The sequence below is a fragment of a genome, unplaced genomic scaffold (assembly GCF_019419815.1).
Source record: "Pyrus x bretschneideri cultivar Hongxiangsu unplaced genomic scaffold, Pyrus_bretschneideri_v1 Contig21, whole genome shotgun sequence".
Lineage (NCBI taxonomy): Eukaryota > Viridiplantae > Streptophyta > Magnoliopsida > Rosales > Rosaceae > Pyrus > Pyrus x bretschneideri.
In genome coordinates this window covers 4,650,780-4,668,001 of record NW_025999513.1, presented here as the reverse complement: position 1 = coordinate 4,668,001, position 17,222 = coordinate 4,650,780, and the positions used below count along the sequence as shown (strand labels likewise).

The 17,222-nt window shown below is 37.9% G+C and overlaps 3 protein-coding genes across 6 annotated transcripts; 1 reads left to right on the top strand and 2 right to left on the bottom strand.

The window, feature by feature from the left end:
• Positions 1-1,265: 1,265 nt before the first annotated feature.
• LOC103958537 (50S ribosomal protein L33-like) lies at positions 1,266-2,659 on the bottom strand. The gene is made up of 2 exons (XM_009370807.3): positions 2,295-2,659; positions 1,266-1,634 (listed from the first exon to the last, which is right to left on the bottom strand). The coding sequence occupies exon 2, from the start codon at positions 1,630-1,632 to the stop codon at positions 1,459-1,461; it is 174 nt and encodes a 57-aa protein (XP_009369082.1). The 5' UTR covers positions 1,633-1,634; positions 2,295-2,659; the 3' UTR covers positions 1,266-1,458.
• LOC103958538 (NADH dehydrogenase [ubiquinone] 1 alpha subcomplex subunit 8-B) lies at positions 2,607-4,690 on the top strand. The gene is made up of 2 exons (XM_009370808.3): positions 2,607-2,794; positions 4,399-4,690. The coding sequence occupies exons 1-2, from the start codon at positions 2,607-2,609 to the stop codon at positions 4,529-4,531; spliced, it is 321 nt and encodes a 106-aa protein (XP_009369083.1). The 3' UTR covers positions 4,532-4,690.
• Positions 4,691-4,899: 209 nt separating this feature from the next.
• LOC103958536 (serine/arginine-rich SC35-like splicing factor SCL28) lies at positions 4,900-8,861 on the bottom strand. 4 transcript variants are annotated; one of them, XM_009370806.3, is made up of 7 exons: positions 8,557-8,857; positions 8,109-8,186; positions 7,750-7,914; positions 7,597-7,658; positions 7,419-7,464; positions 5,943-6,215; positions 4,900-5,189 (listed from the first exon to the last, which is right to left on the bottom strand). In XM_009370806.3, exons 1-7 carry the CDS (start codon positions 8,739-8,741, stop codon positions 5,180-5,182), a joined length of 819 nt encoding a protein of 272 aa, XP_009369081.2. In that variant the 5' UTR covers positions 8,742-8,857; the 3' UTR covers positions 4,900-5,179. The 4 variants fall into 4 exon arrangements, with proteins under 4 accessions (XP_009369081.2, XP_009369080.2, XP_048440342.1 ...); XM_009370805.3 differs by having other exon boundaries at positions 7,597-7,661; positions 8,557-8,856; XM_048584385.1 differs by lacking the exons at positions 4,900-5,189; positions 5,943-6,215 and adding an exon at positions 6,734-7,067 and having other exon boundaries at positions 8,557-8,861.
• Positions 8,862-17,222: the final 8,361 nt, after the last annotated feature.

Genomic DNA, 17,222 nt, shown 5'->3' with positions numbered 1-17,222 from the left:
TTCAACGAACAAAATCTAGAGGAATCTAGAGGAACGGGATATAAACATGGAGTGCATGTTTAAATGCTCATAACACTAAGGCTACAAGCCTGTTGTGAATATCGCGTTCAAGAATGAGAGAAATAAAACAAACTCGAAATCGGAACAAAATAACCAAGATAAATAACACCAAGAACTAATGTGGTTCGGCTATATGTGCCTACGTCCATGGGGCAGCAACAACAATCTTTCACTATATCAATAATGAGTACAACGAATAATCTTGCCAAGCCTTTAGGATTAAGACTTGACTAAAAACCTGAAAGAACAAGAAATACACTCTTTATCTCTTTTCTTTTCTCTCACACACACTTTGCCCTTACAATATTCTCTCACTCCGACTTCTTGAGTGGTATACAACTTTTTGTTCTGCTCCAATTCAAAACTAGCATAATAGCCCCTTTATATAGACATGATAAAGGTCTTCTTCAATAAGGAGTACTAACCCTAATTGGAATCTAGTTATAAGGCCTTCCCCAATTGAGCAACTAACTCCAATTGGGTAAACAATTTAAATTGGATAAACAACTTCAATTGGTAAACAACTTCGATTGGGAAAAAAAACTTCAATTGAGAAAACAACTCCAATTGGGTAAACAATTTAATCATCTAATGTTAGGACAACTCATCATGGGATGGAAAGAACCTAACAAAGCCCTTGTGAATCTGTGATAACAAGTGACTTTACTGTTGCACTTTCAAATATTCTATCTAATTACGTACCAAACATCAGAGAACTTACTCCAACTCATTCTTCCTAATTTATTTGATCAATCTTAAAGGAAATCACAACATATCATATAGGTAAGCAGCCTTCATTCATGGAGAAATGACTGGCTCCAATAACTGTACTTTTTGCCTTATTAGACGGGGCATAAAAACCTAATCAAACTTTGGTGGATGAAACTCCAAATCCCAACTCTGGTGATTCGGGTGGATTCTTGGGTACAACCGGGGTTGTTATCCCCAATTAGTATCTCTCTCATCACGTGTACATCCTAGATTTTCTGAGTGACTAGACCCAGTAAACAACTAAGCGAACAGCTAGGAACTTAAGACTGAGAAAAGCAAAACATCACATGGCCAAGACACAGAGCCAAAGAAGACATAGCAACGCTATGATAGCATGATGGTCTTCCAAAAAAGAAACCACAACACATTAACTCTTAATAAAGCTCTTCGATATTTCAATCACCCATGTCTTAGAACATCATGAGAGTGTTAGATTAGCAATCGAAATTTGAGTTTATTATACTTCAGCTACAGAGAGTGTGTGAAGTTTCATCAAGATACAACAGAAAACACCAATAATTAACCCAAGTTCTTAAGAGTTAGGTCTACCTTTAAACAGAGTGCCTACAAGGATTAAAAACGAAGGTGGACAATAAAGGAAACATCCACAGTGCAGTGGAAACTTGCTCATTTCATCTTTGCCTCAGTAAATAGAACATGACGATTTACCCGAGGGTCAAATTTCCGAAACTCAAGCTTCTCTTGCACCCTACTCGGCTTCTTCTTGACATAGAAAAATCCAGTCCCAGCTGCTGAGATAAGTCGGATGAACAAGGTAGCCTTCTTCTTCTTTTCACCCATTCCTTAAACAACAGAAGAGAAAGCCAATCAAAAGTGACAGAAAACGCACGTTTCACTACACAAACAAGGGAACGTGTGCACAACTAAAGTTGTGCATCAGCAGTAAAAAACGAAATTCCTACATGGCCTTAAACATCACCCCCCAACAAAAAGGAGAATTTAATCAAGAGGAACAACAACTATCTGTAATTCAAATCAATTAAACTAGTTCTCAGAACAGAAAAACAAGTTTACAGTACCACCTCCTCCTTGACATGGCTGAGAATTTGAGATTCATTATCCCAAGCACACAAACAAGTTTACAGTACCACCTCGTCCTTTCAGATTTCTGCAACCCCACTAAAATTACCCAAATTTTATAGGAACCCCAGTTGAATTCTAAGTCACATTGGGAAAAATATTAACTGGGTTTGGAGAATCCAAGTGGGTTTTGAACTGGGTCGGATTGGTTTGGTTCTGGGTCTGATTCTATCTTCCACCAAATCACATAAATACAACAATGGTTTAATCCCTCTCGCTCTATCTTCCATAACTACTACAACCATTCCCATTTCAGAAAAAAAAAATCAGTAAGAAAATCAAAAAAAAAAATCTGAAGAAAAAGAAAAGCAGAAAGATGGAGTATTTGTAGCCAGAAATGATGAGAAGAATTTCGGACTTACTGTTCAACTTTTGTAAGCTGCAATCGCCTGAGAAGTGAGAGGTGCAAAGCCGAAATGGAGTTTGAACTCTGTAGTTGGAGAGTGAAAACCCGCACCCGCAGTGTCTTCAAGGACAAGGCCCAAAGGGTTTAGGATGGAAAGACTAAACTGCCCTTTCAATCTCCCACTACAAAGTCGCCTTGTGCGTGTGGACTTTTAACCATTTCCGAGCCTTGATTTTCAATTGGATTTCTCCGAATTAAAATTTTATTTTTTTGCTTCTAAGTTCGGATCTTTTTTTTTCATCGGAATCGATCGGAGGAGGAGCCGGATATGGCGAGCGCGGTGGACCCAGCGGGAGAACCAATCCCAACGTCGGCGGTGCTGACGGCGGCGGCGAAGCACATTCAGTTCAACTGCCAGGCCGAGAACGTGGCGTTTCTGAAGTGCAAGAAGAAGGACCCGAACCCCGAGAAGTGTCTCGACAAAGGTCGTCAGGTCACCCGATGCGTGCTCACCCTGTAAGCCAATCTCAAATCCGCTTCCTATTTTTCGTTTCACTTTTCTGAGTTTCTTATGAATTGTTACTCGTTTGTATGTGGACCCTTTTGAATCGAAACGTTTCGATGCTGTCATTTTTCTGTGAATTGTGGCTTGGTTTGGTTAAATGAGCTCAATGTGGTTCAAGGGGTTTGCAATTGTTCAAATTTTGTTGGAAATATGCAGAAATAGAACTGATTAATCGAAAAAAATACAACTGAGGGACGCTAAACAAACAATAAGTCGTATATAAACCACGGTTTGATGTAGAATTCGGAGATGGAATACCAAAATTTGTTAGGTCTAGCTGATACACTTTGTATTTGAGCACTTTTCGGGGCCAAGTGAGTGTTGATCCTCGTTGTTAGAGTCGGTTTAATCCCAATGCTTATTTGACAGGTCAGTTTTAGAACTTGTGTTAAATGCTATGAATTTTGAAATCATTAGTCTTGCTGCTATGGAGAATTATCAGGATTAATCTTTTCTTTTTCGTATATATCAACTTAATAAGTTTTTGTGGGGAGCAGATTTCAGGAACTTTGTTTCAAACCTTGTTGATTGTAGCAAGCAATGTGACCTTTTGTCCGTGTTTCCCTTGAGTTAAAGAAGAGCTTGTTTGGTAACTTTTTTCATTTTTAGGTTTCATATTTCATTTTCCTTGTATGAACAAGGGAGGAAGAATGGTGGTAGGAAGGAGTTGGAAGAAATGTGTACCGAACGGCACATAATATGGGAACCAGAAATGATTTTGAGCTGTTTTTTTCCGTACGCTCTCTTTCATTTCCCCTTCCTCGCTCCACCCTTCTTCATCCATACTATCTATACGCTCCCTGACTTTCTTTTTATCTCTATAAAAAAACTAAAAAAAAGACATCTGAACTGAAAAATGAAAGGGTTATGAAACGGACCTGAAGATACAAAACCCCTACACTGATGATGAAGGATAAATACTGTATATTTTCCTCTGTTGTAACTTGTATCTATTACAAAGTATTCAGCTCAAATAGTATATTGAACTTGGGTTTTATGACAGTATAGTGTTCCTTTGTTCAATTGCTTTCCTGTTTTTCTTCTATATTCTGAACTGTGTCTTGATTTTTTTGTTTCCCGCTTAACATATCTTCGTTGTTCAGTGATGTTTGTAGCCATCGGTCATCATTCACCTACATATGAACAATTTGCATGACTTATCCAATGGCCTAGAACGACTAGAGAGTATATCCCTAAACAGGAAAAATGAAAAACCCTACTTGTCTTGTACTTGTATGCGACACTCTAGGATTTGATTAGGATAAAAGATGTTCTGTAGACACTCCCTAACAGCCTTTGAATTGGATCAGTTCACAAGTATCATCATTCCCTTTACGTTCTCTTCTCGCAACTTGTTAAAATCTGCATCACATTTTCATATGTTCACTACTTCATATTTGGAATTTGTTGTGATTTGGTCATCCAGTTAGTTTCGTGATGTCTATGCAAACGCACGCGCCATCACGTGCCTACACTGCCCGAAAGAGGTCTGCATTGCGAGTTAAGAGTGGTACGTCTTGTTACACTTCTAAACACAAGGCACTTGTTCGTGCAGGCTGAAAGATCTTCATCGGAGGTGCACAACGGAGATGGATGGTTACGTTGGATGCATGTATTACAATACAAACGAGTTTGATTTATGTCGCAAAGAGCAGGAGGAATTCGAGAAGAAGTGCCCGTTGGCATGAGAGCTTCACCCTTATCCCGCCATCATCCCAATAATACGGGCAGTGTCAAATGAGCGAATATTGTCGCATACATTTTCCACACATCTTGTTTGTCGAGCTGAACTAATTTTTGCTTACAGGAAAATTTGCACCGTTTTAAACCATGATTGATTTCTCTTACCTGTGTTGCAGTTGCAGGTGCACTTGAGGATTAATTGGTTGTCATGAAAAAACGACTTCTTGTTTGGTCTCCTTTAAATTTTAGTATTACGAAAAAATGAGACCTACAACTCAAGACAATATTCTATCCTTTTGTCATCTTGTCGCGGGACTTAATAAATCAAAGAAAAATCAATTAACAAAAGCAAGGAGAGTGCGGAAGGAGAAACTAAAGTGCGAATTACCCGCCCTTTGCATGACAAACTACGCACGCATGGAAAAGCAAAATTGATTTTCCAACAATTGTACAAGTCGCATTAAGCTCCATAGAACTTACGCCAATTTGATTCGACTAACATAAGAATAGTTTTAAATCCATAGGACAAACTGATATGGTCCGAAACTCATATTTACCAAACATTCATGATCTTGGAGAATACCAAAGCATATCATCTAGTTAACCACGCTCAGAGTACACTTTGAAGCAGCAACCAACGTACCCGACAGGCATCAGCGAGGACTGCACAGCAAAAAATTATAGAGATTACCACCACAGCACTTAATCGACAAGCTAGTGTGTAATGAAACAGATAGGATGTGAAGATGACCGTACAGCAATAGTTGTAGAAATTATCACCACTATTACCTATTTGGTTAGACAATTTAAGTAAATAGGGTCATATCCCCACATAACTTCAGGGGACCTGTATCACCAACTACACTGAGACCAGGCTATTACCATCCGTCCTAGTAGGGACTTGGAGCGTAAACTGTTTTTCATTGGTCTAACATTCAGAATTTTGGTTAGGACATTCAGCATTAAAAGAAAGGTAAACAGGCAAAACTTTCATCCTCACCTAATCACTAGAACCAAGCCCAAAGTAATTAACAGCAGCACTCAACTTATACAACTAAATCCAACTGAAAAATAACAGAGAACGATTTGGAAGTAGATACTGTTTTCAAAATGAAGTTCACAAAAATACATTAAACTCCACTTCCATAAGGGTATCTCTCACGTAATATGAAACTATATACCGCAAAATTAAGACCATACCAAACTCCACTTCCATAAGGGTACCTCTCAAACATAATATGAAATTATATTCTGCAAAATTAAGACAATACTAAACTCCTTCCATAAGGGTACCTCTCACATATAATATGAAACTATACTCAGCAAATTTAAGACCATATTCTGTGGCCTCAACAAAGCTTATTATGATTACACTAGAAATTATTTACATGAGTACAAAGTGGAAGAGGCATCTACCTGTAGGATCGCGAACAAGACCTTGGCGGACTGCAACTGTTACCCCTAGGACTCCTTGATCTGCTGGCTGCATACTCCCTCACATCACGAATACTCCGACCATTCTCCCTGGGACTTGGGGACTTCCTGTAGTCTCTACCATCACAAGGACTTCGACCATTCTCTCTAGGACTTGGGGACCTCCTGTAGTCTCTTCCATTCCGTGGTGAGGGAGATCGTGAAATTGATCTAGATTGCACTGGCGAGCGATAATCATCCCTAGCACGACGGTCCCTTCCAATGGAAAAAACACCTAATTATATATTGAAAAAAAATGGAGATGCAGCAAGAGAATAAAATAGAAATATTCCAAATGAATAAGAGATGCACTAAACCCATCTCCATTTTTCACAAGAACAAAACTTCCCCGATTAATAATCTAATACACGTGCACAAGCAAAAGTAAGTTAAGCACAGATCAACAATTCAGAACCAATTATCTGTTTCAAGATAACAGAACAACTACTTACATCCTCTTCAAATCTAATTGATCAAGATATAACCTTTACCTGAACCTTTACAGGGTTCTGAACAAAAAATATGACACTTGGTCCAAACACTCAAGAGTTAGGCTAGTACTGGTTTGATCAGCATCTGACAACTTCATAGCTCACTTTGCCCCAACTTTCTAAAACCAGATAATATCTTTTCCTTCAACATGTCACCATACTCTACCGGTAAAAACTTTGAATGGCTTCGTTTCTTTGTAGATGAATTCTTTCTTTGGCCAACTATAAGCTTTATATTCTTTCTTTACTGGATGGTATATGCAAAACAAGATATCAAACTTAACAAATTTCTCGTTAAAAACTTACTTAGCTAATATAAGAAGGAAAAATAAATAAATATTAGTAAACATTCCGATATCTCTAACACCCAGTTAGCTTGTAAGTTCAGTCAGTCGTAGAAAGTCTCACAAACCGAAGTCATAACAATAGGAACCCAATGCCATTTGTGGATGAAAGTTGATGGTGGATACAGATAGTACTTATGGAGACCATTGGTGGAAGGTAAAGAAGTTGCCCGTCACTTTTATGATCTCTTTTCTCATTAAACTTTACTAATCCAAAAGTCTTTAAATTATATCTGCATAAACAAGGCCACCAGAAAATATTATACAATTCATTCTCTCTACCTATAAGAGTTCTCATTCTGTAATTTCACCAGAAACACAGGTATGTGAACATAAAAGGTGGATTTAGATATATTTCAATGAAAATATGATCACTCTAATGTACTCATCCATGAAAACAAGCATTGAAAAACTATAACCATTGATCCATTTTGGAAAATATTATATCACCACGTGAACGTATCGCTGATGAATCTACCACACCTTTGAAAGGAGTAACCACCCTACCATGCAGATTACAACAGTATTATAGAAATGAAACAGTGTTAATGAATAAAAGAAGAATCTAGAGATAATATACAGACCTTGAGTAACGCCTAACAGGTGATGGTGATGGTGACGGCGAGTAAGCTGTGACCAAAAACATTTGATGATGACTTAGAAGAAAGTAGGAGCAAATCATTTCACAAAGGACTTCAGAAAAAATAAAAAATAAAATCTTGCATGTCATTCAGAAGAAGCCAAGTGAAAGTTAAAACCGACAACGATATTGCCGTCTTGGGGACCTCAGTGGAGTTCTCCTTCTGGAGCTTCCTCCATGTCGACTACTGCAGATAAATAGAAAATAAAATAAAAATCACATTTATAAAATGAATATCTAATTATATTTAAGAAGGCATGCCAAATACAACGTACCTTACGCGAGTAGTTGTGCGCATTTCTTGAGGAGTTTTTCTATTCTCCTCAGCAAACACAATTCTTATCTCACGCCCACCAATAACTGTATGATTCAACTGTTGCTTTGCTTCCGCTGCATCCTCACCAAAACGGTACTTCACAAACCCAAAACCCCGTGGCTCCCTTCGAATTGAAAGTAAAAAAAGTGAGTCAAAATAACTTAAATTTGTGTTATCCAGAAAATTCACAAATATGTCCACTTTCACAGACGTATCTATTCCAGAGTGCAAGTTTTACACCATTGAACCACAGCAGAAAAGAAGAATCACATTACAACTTTAGCATAATTAACACTATAACAATCAAGAATCGCATACCCCGTGTAGTAATTCTTTGGAAGATACACATCCTTTACCGGGCCAAATCGCTCAAATGGGATCCTAAGATCTTCTGGCCTGCATAAAACAGATAAACAATGAATAAGCCTAGATGTTCAGTAATGGAAATTATCATGAATCCGTGCTTTGGGGTTAAAAGACTTGTCGTAATCAACTCAATTAGCCGAAGGATTAAGTCTATAACCATGGAAAATCAAGTTATTCTTCGATAATATACTTGTATTAACCAGAGATTAACACAAAATTGTAGATTTAGAAAAGTAAAGCACAAAAAATACAAAAAAGAAAATCATTACCACCCAATTTTAGTCACGCATTGGAAGAATAACCACAAACAACATGATTAAAAATCTTGACTGACAAAAACCAAAATATGCATATAAATACAAACATATATATACATGCAGACAGAGAGAGAGATAGATACCTAGCGTCGAGAGGGAGATTGCGAACGAGCAAGCCAGAAGGGGCGGGTGAGCTACGGTCTCTGTGAGACCTACTGTCACGGCGTCGATCACGCGGCTCGTCGTCGTATCGCTTGCGTCCACGCGGCGGAGTCCGGCTGCGCCGACGAGGGCTGTAGCTTCTGCTTCGGCTTCTGTACCTGGCCATTGTTGCAGCTAGGGTTTGAACCCTGAGCGCGAAAAACCCTAACCCTAAGTCCCTAGTACGACAGTGGAGAAGAATAGAGTGCGGTGCAGATATCGATTCAGGGAGTGTATTGAATTAGATTTTAAAATATTTAAGGGGGCTTGTTATATTAACACCTCACTAATTATTGAATAAATTTCACATATTTACTACACCTTATATTTGTTTTTTCAATTAAAATTTATCTTAATACACTCTATCATACTTTCTCATAATACTCTCACACCTTACACTATCAACATACACTTTGTATTTTCTTCCCCCAATATTTTCTGTATACGCTTCACACTCTTCACACCTAGGTGCAAGTGAAAGATCATGGAAGTATCCTTCTCGTTTCAAGATCATGATGTGTGCAGAGAGACATATGGAGAGAGCCATAAGGTATGTCTAGCTCTTGGGTGCCTGCGTTGCTTTAATAAACAACTCACAAGAGACCAATGGAGCAGAACTTATTTGGTATTGTACAATGTGGCTTCGCTGCTAAGAGTGCTCATTTGTCACATAATTCAATGGTCCTCCCTGTAAACATTTGAGTTAAACGGAATTTATGTTTGTCTTCTACTCAAGTAGTTGAGAGGTGTTTCTTGAAAGATGAAACTTCAAACAAACAAGGCAATCAAACTAATCAAAGGACATTGAAGGTTCGAATCAAAATGAACCATGATAACACAGCTCGGAAGAATGTAGCAATATATAGTGGTCTTGGACTTGGCTCTCCATCTTCATATATGGAGAACAGCCCTGATGAAAGTAAGGAGATGATACCTCCATCTCAAGTGATTGTGGAAGCCTCTCCCACTAACATTAAAGTAAGAAAATATATTTTAGTGCAATTTCTATTGCTGCAAATGAACTTAAAATGATATGTTGCATTGATGGGCGTTGTTTATGTTTTGTAACAAGTTATGACTTCCTTCCATAGTCCTGGAGATGCATTGATATCACCACTTCATGAAAGTTTTATTTGCTTAATAAGAAAGTGAGAGCTTTATCAACAAAAAACAGTGCCTTCATCTAAGGGTCATCAAGAACATTCATCTTTTTCTGAGAGTAGAAGAAGATAAATAATCTTGGGATATATAAGTTAAAATGATTTCGGGTGTACTTAGAAATTTTTTATCTTTTAAGGTTGAAATTGTCATTGCGTAGTAGGTTAAATAACTTATTTAGTATTAAATTTAATGTGGGGTATATTCAACAATATATAAGGTGCTAATTAAAAAAACCCTTTAAGGGGGTGTATTAAATTGGAATTTTGACTTTGGATTTTTATCACAAATTGTCCTTGAAATTGACCCTCATTATCAAGATAGTTATTGAAATTGAAAATTAATCAAAATAGTTATTGAAAATAGGTATCGCAAATTAATATGGTCATTCCGCCACGATTCTGTTAAAAATTATGTTAAGTGCTGATGCGGCACATAAATGGGTTTTATAAGTCTTTTTTTTTCTCACAAATGGTCCTTGAAATTGACCCGTGACATCCAAATAGTCCCTCAAATTAACCTGCGACATCATAATGGTCTATGAAATTGAAAATCGATCAATATAGTCCCTCAAGTAAGTGTCACAAATCAATGTAGTCATTCTATCACAATTCTGTTAAAAATTCTATTATGTGCAGATGTGACACATAAATGGATCACACAAGTCTAATTAAATTTTAAAAAAATTAAAAATAAGTTTAATAATTTAATAGTTAATAAAAAGTTATGAACTCAAAAACCCAGTCTTGCAATCACCTTTGATCCCAGTCCACATTCCTCTACCTCATTTTTTGTCTATTCTCTAAAACAAATCTCAATACACCCACCTTTGCACACTTCGATACCCTTCACCGAATTTAACCTAGATCGAGATCACCTTTGGTAAGGGTCAATTTCATTGTGCAACCTAGATCGACACACTTCGACACTCTATTTGAAGAAGGTCCTACTATAAGAAAAAAAATTCTATTGTGCAAAAAGTTATTTGGACAATTTTTTTACTTAATTATTAAACCTACATCAGCACATAATAAAAAAATTTACTAAATTGTAGCGGAAGGATCGTATTGATTTGTGACACATATTTTGAAGGACTATATGCATTGATTTTCAATTTTAGGGACCATCTTGATGGTGTGGGTAGGGACCATTTTAATGGTGTGAGTCAATTTCAGGGACTATTTGTGATAACCCGTAAATCTTGTGGGGCCCATTTGTGTGCCACATCAACACTTAACATAATTTTTAACAGTATTGTGACAGAATGACCACATTGATTTGCGACACTTGTTTTCAGGGACTACATTGATTGATTTTCAATTTCAGAGATCATCTTGATGGTGAAGGTAAATTCCAGGGACCATTTGTGATAAAAAAACCATTTGACTTTTAAGGCTTATTAGTCAAAATGCCTCATGAAATTGTCATTGAGTCTCAGTTTATCTTTTGAAATTGGTTTTGTCTCACTTTGCCCCCTAAAACTAATATTTTCAACTCTTTTGTCTTACTTTACCCATGTTCGTTAATGAGCTGTTAAATCTAAGGGTATTTTAGACATTTCAATTTTTATACATTTATTTACCTCTATCCCCACACTAAACAAGTCTCAATTTTATTTTTGACAACTCTAATTCAAACGCATAAATTTTGGGATTTTTAAAAATAAATTATCCAATTAATAGAAAAATTCTGAACAACAAAATTATTGTATCAACCAAAATAAGGGTTATATTTGTTCGTTGAGTCATTTTACTTGCAAAACATCTCGAAACTTTGCAATTGAAAAATATTCATTACAACAAAATCATAATACCATTAAGCTATCCTATCCAAAATACTTTCAAAACCAAAAAAGTCATTTAAAGCAAATGTGCACAGTTTGAAACAAAACATTCACATTGTTGAGCACTGATTCCATTAGGCATGAGCTTGTTCAAACTGTGCATATTTGCTTTAAATGATTTTTTTGGTTTGGGAATTATTTTGGATAAGATAGCTTAATGGTATAATGATTTTGTTGTAATGAATATATTTCAATTGCAAAGTTTCGAGCCAATACATGAATGTCTTGCAAGTGAAATGACTCTACGAACAAATGTAACCCTTATTTTGGTTGATACAATGATTTTGTTGCTCATAATTTTTGTATTGATTGGATAACTTATTTTTAAAAATACCCAAAATTATGCGTTTAAATTAGAGTGGTCAAAAATAAAATTGAGACTTGTTTAGTGTGGGGACTAAGATCATCTCCAATGGTGGGCTAAAACTTAAAATTTCCTTCCTCCCCCCACCCCAAAAATCGGGCCCCACCAACTGAGACTGAAACCGGGGCTGTGAAGCCCGCTACCCACTCCCTACTCGCCTACGCGCTGCACGCACTAGGCTTTCTCAAAATTTTGTACCAACCCACGTGGGGTTGTTCCCCCACTGTCAGACCATCAAGTAGCCGTTGGGCTACTTTTCTTCATCCAACGGTTCCATTTAAATGGGCCGTTGGTTAATCCAACAGTCTAGGTTCAAAGTAATTTTTCTTTTTAGTTTTATATTTATATATTTATTGAATCCAACAGCTTAGATCGAATATAATCAAATCTAACGGTAAAAAAAAAAATATCTAAATTTATGTGGTTTATTAAATGTCGTTTGTATTAAGTTTATGTGGTTTATCATGATTTTTATGTATTGATTTAGTGTATTTTTCAAAATTTATAGGAATTTAAATATATTTTAGGTTAAAATGTTCATATAATTAATTGAGGATAGTCTACATAATTTTTTTTTTAAAAAATTATCCTTAATTCATTCTTTGATAATTTCGGGCTAAAATTTTAGGCTAGAAGGGTTGGAGCAGAAAAATTGTTTCTGGGCTAAAACCTAAATTTTCTGGGCTAAATATTTTTAGATTTTAGGTCACCATTGGAGTGGAGATGGTCTAAAGGTAAATAAATGTGTAAAAATTGAAATGCCTAAAATACTATTAAATTTAACAGTCCATTAACGGAAGTGGGTAAAGTAAGACAAAAGAGTTGAAAATGTTAGTTTCAAGGGCAAAGTGAGACAAAACCAGTTTCAGGAGGTCAACTAAGACTCAATGGTAGTTTCATAGGGTATTTCAACTAATAAGTCTTCTTTTAATGAATCTAGGGGTATTCAATCAGGATTTTAAGTGATTTTCTGAAACTAATGTGTATTCAATCAGTAGTTTATTAAAATCCTTAAAAATTTGAATGCATTCAATTAAAATTTTAAAGAAGTTTATAATATTCCAAGTGTATTCCATTACAATTTGATTTTAAAGAATTTGAAAAAGTTGAGGAATTAGAGAGGTTTCGTAGTGTATTTTAAGCATCCACAAATGTATTTTAAGCATCCACAAATCTCACATCTCCTCATGAGATTTTGAGGGAATTGAATTAAAATTTTATATGGAATATCTACAAAATCAATTAAACTCCTAAATAATCCATGAATTTATAAATCCATTGAAATCTCTCAAATTTCTTGAAATATCATGGGGAGTGATGAGTTTTATGAATGCTTAAATTGTACTACGAAATCTCTTTAATTCCCTCAAATTCCTCAACTTTTTAAAATTCTTTAAAATAAATCTCAATTGATACACATACAATGTTATAAACTTATTTGAAATCTTAATTAATACACCCAAATTTATAAGGATTTTAATAAACCATGGAAATTTTTTTATTGAATGCACATTGAATTTTACAAAATCACTTAAAATCCAGTTTGAATACCCCTAAATTCATTAAATGGTTTATATCACAAATGGTTCCTGAAATTGACCTACACTATCCAAGATGGTCCCTAAAATTTGAAAATCGATTAATGTAGTCCCTAAAAATAGGTGTCGCAAATTAATGTGATTCTTTCGTTATAATTTCGTCAAAACTTCTGTTATAAGAGTTTCTATTACAATGGTTTTTGAAATTGACACATACCATCAAGATGGTCCCTGAAATTGACCCACAATCAAGATAGTCCCTGAAATTGAAAATCAATCAACGTAGTCCCTGAAAATTGGTGTTGCAAATCAATGTGTCATTCCGTTACAATTTTGTCAAAATTCTATTATGTGTTGATGTGAGTTTAACAATTAATTAAAGAAGTTGTAAAAAAAACTTCTATGCACAATGAGATTATTTCAAGGCAAATCTCGCCATTCTCCGCGTCACCAAGATCACCAAGGGAGCGCCTAACAAGCTCGTAAGGTTGTAAAGTTTTCAATCGTCCAAATATTGACCGTAGAGTCACAAAAATCGTTACCAATCCAAGCTGTCACCAAAGGTGCTCTCGATCCTGGTCAAATTCGATGAATGGTATGAAAATGAGTGTCTTAAGATTTTTTTTTTCTAGAGAAAAAAGACGAATGCTACCATAGATGGAGGTAGACGAGTATAGGTTGGGATCAGAGGTGACTGCAGGATTGAGTTTCTGGGTTGATAACTTTTTTGATTAATTATTAGACATATTTCTAATTTATTTTTTATTTAGTTAGACTTGTGGGCCCATTTATGTTATACATCAACACATAACAAAAATTTTGACATAATTACGACGAAAGGACAACATTGAGTTGAGACATCTATTTTCAGGAACTACATTGATCGATTTTCAAATTTATGGACCATTTTGATGGTGTAGGTCAATTTCAGGAACCATCTTGATGGTGCGAATCAATTTTAAAGACCATCTGTGAAAAGAAAAAAAAGATTTGTGGGACCCATTGATGCGCCACATCAACACATAACAAAATTTTTGACAGAATTGTAAATGAAGGATCACATTGATCTGTGACACCTATTTTCAAGGACTACATTGATAGATTTTCAATTTTATGGACTATTTTGATGGTGTGGGTCAATTTTAGGGACCATTTATGATAAAACCCCTTCATTAAAAGAATTAAAATCTCTCAAATTCTCAATTGAAGACACCCTCCTTAATGATGAGCACTCTTCAACTAAGTCAGTTTGGTGTATTGGCAATAATTTTAATTTGGCTTACCTAACTACCAAGGCCCAATGCACGATTTTGTTTATTTTTCTTTCTTTACAAGGAACTTCTACATGCAAACTAAGACTCCAACAAAGGCATTATCAAACTCGTCATAGTTCAACTACAACTTTCAAAAGGTGTTAAGAAGAAAATATGCAGTGTTTATACAATAGTCCGGGACTTAACAAATGATGAAGATTGATATTAAGAAATCGAATGGTGAAAATTGTTTAAAAGGTCACTACTTTGTATTTTGGGGCTTCAAATATGTTATGCAAATATTTGTGCCAAAAAATGCCATCCTCTTATAATTTGACACATATCCAATCACTTAACACCCTAACCAAACAATGTTAAGTTTAACAAAAGTTAAAACTAAGAATTTAAAAACCCAGCATCATCGAAGCTCAACCCACCCTGACCCCGATCAACCACTCGACTCTGCCAACGGCAACCTTTCTCTGATTCTCTTTTCTCATTTCTTTCAGTGTGTTAAAAACACCACACCAAGCGTAATAATCTAATTTCCAATCAATTATATTATTACACTTGGTGTATCGGGCGTGTTACTGACATAGTGAAAAATTGTTTTTAGAGCACTTCCACCCCTGTGAAATCCCTAAAGGGATAGTGGATTAAATCTCCTCCTTCCCCACAAAACTCCTCCATCCCATTCAAATCCACTGGGCTCAGGAGGAGCCTAGTTGTCACATCCCGGCCCGGGGCGGAACCACTTCCCGGGCCCGTTCCACCACCGTAGCACGATATTGTCCGCTTTGGGCTTACCATTCCCTCACGGTTTTGTTTTTGGGAACTCACGAGCAACTTCCCAGAGGGTCACCCATCCTGGGAGTGCTCTAGCCCTCTTCTCGCTTAACTTCGGAGTTCCTATGGAACCCGAAGCCAGTGAGCTCCCAAAAGGCCTCGTGCTAGGTAGGGATGGGAATATACATTTAAGGATCACTTCCCTGGGCGATGTGGGATGTCACAATCCACCCCCCTTAGGGGCCCGACGTCCTCGTCGGCACATTTCCGGCCAGGGATAGGCTCTGATACCAAATTGTCACATCCCGGCCCGGGGCGGAACCACTTCCCGGGCCCGCTCCACCACCGTAGCACGATATTGTCCGCTTTGGGCTTACCATTCCCTCACGGTTTTGTTTTTGGGAACTCACGAGCAACTTCCCAGAGGGTCACCCATCCTGGGAGTGCTCTAGCCCTCTTCTCGCTTAACTTCGGAGTTCCTACGGAATCCGAAGCCAGTGAGCTCCCAAAAGGCCTCGTGCTAGGTAAGGATGAGAATATACATATAAGGATCACTCCCCTGGGCGGTGTGGGATGTCACAATCCACCCCCCTTAGGGGCCCGACGTCCTCGTCGGCACACACGCGACCAGGGTTAGGCTCTGATACCAAATTGTCACATCCCGGCCCGGGCGGATCACTTCCTGAGCCCGCTTCCACTACCGTAGCACGATATTGTCCGCTTTGGGCTTACCATTCCCTCACGGTTTTGTTTTTGGGAACTCACGAGCAACTTCCCAGTGGGTCACTCATCATGGGATTGCTCTAGCCCCCTTCTCGCTTAACTTCGGAGTTCCTATGGAACCCAAAGCCAGTGAGCTCCCAAAAGGCCTCGTGCTAGGTAGAGATGGAATATACATATAAGGATCAGTCCCCTGGGCGATGTGGGATGTCACAATCCACCCCCCTTAGGGGCCCGACGTCCTCGTCGGCACATTTCCGGCCAGGGATAGGCTCTGATACCAAATTGTCACATCCCGACCCGGGGCGGATCACTTCCCGGGCCCGCTTCCACTACCGTAGCACGATATTGTCCGCTTTGGGCTTACCATTCCCTCACGGTTTTGTTTTTGGGAACTCACGAGCAACTTCCCAGAGGGTCACCCATCCTGGGAGTGCTCTAGCCTCCTTCTCGCTTAACTTCGGAGTTCCTACGGAATCCGAAGCCAGTGAGCTCCCAAAAGGCCTCGTGCTAGGTAAGGATGGGAATATACATTTAAGGATCACTCCCCTGGGCGGTGTGGGATGTCACAATCCACCCCCCTTAGGGGCCCGACGTCCTCGTCGGCACACACGCGACCAGGGTTAGGCTCTGATACCAAATTGTCACATCCCGGCCCGGGGCGGAACCACTTCCCGGGCCCGTTCCACCACCGTAGCACGATATTGTCCGCTTTGGGCTTACCATTCCCTCACGGTTTTGTTTTTGGGAACTCACGAGCAACTTCCCAGAGGGTCACCCATCCTGGGAGTGCTCTAGCCCTCTTCTCGCTTAACTTCGGAGTTCCTACGGAACCCGAAGCCAGTGAGCTCCCAAAAGGCCTCGTGCTAGGTAGGGATGGGAATATACATTTAAGGATCACTTCCCTGGGCGATGTGGGATGTCACACTAGTTGCTCACCTAGGCT

What these genes read in the sequence shown, in the direction of transcription:
- LOC103958537 (XM_009370807.3), bottom strand. Translation starts at nt 1,632, where the DNA reads ATGGGTGAAAAGAAGAAGAAGGCTACCTTGTTCATCCGACTTATCTCA.
- LOC103958536 (XM_009370805.3), bottom strand. Translation starts at nt 8,741, where the DNA reads ATGGCCAGGTACAGAAGCCGAAGCAGAAGCTACAGCCCTCGTCGGCGC. An exon ending in CCCAAGACGGCAATATCGTT is followed by an intron (nt 7,465 to 7,596) that starts GTCGGTTTTAAC and finishes TTTTGGTCACAG; the next exon opens with CTTACTCGCCGTCACCATCA. An exon ending in CCTGTTAGGCGTTACTCAAG is followed by an intron (nt 6,216 to 7,418) that starts GTCTGTATATTA and finishes TTCCATTGGAAG; the next exon opens with GGACCGTCGTGCTAGGGATG.
- LOC103958538 (XM_009370808.3), top strand. Translation starts at nt 2,607, where the DNA reads ATGGCGAGCGCGGTGGACCCAGCGGGAGAACCAATCCCAACGTCGGCG. An exon ending in ACCCGATGCGTGCTCACCCT is followed by an intron (nt 2,795 to 4,398) that starts GTAAGCCAATCT and finishes TTGTTCGTGCAG; the next exon opens with GCTGAAAGATCTTCATCGGA.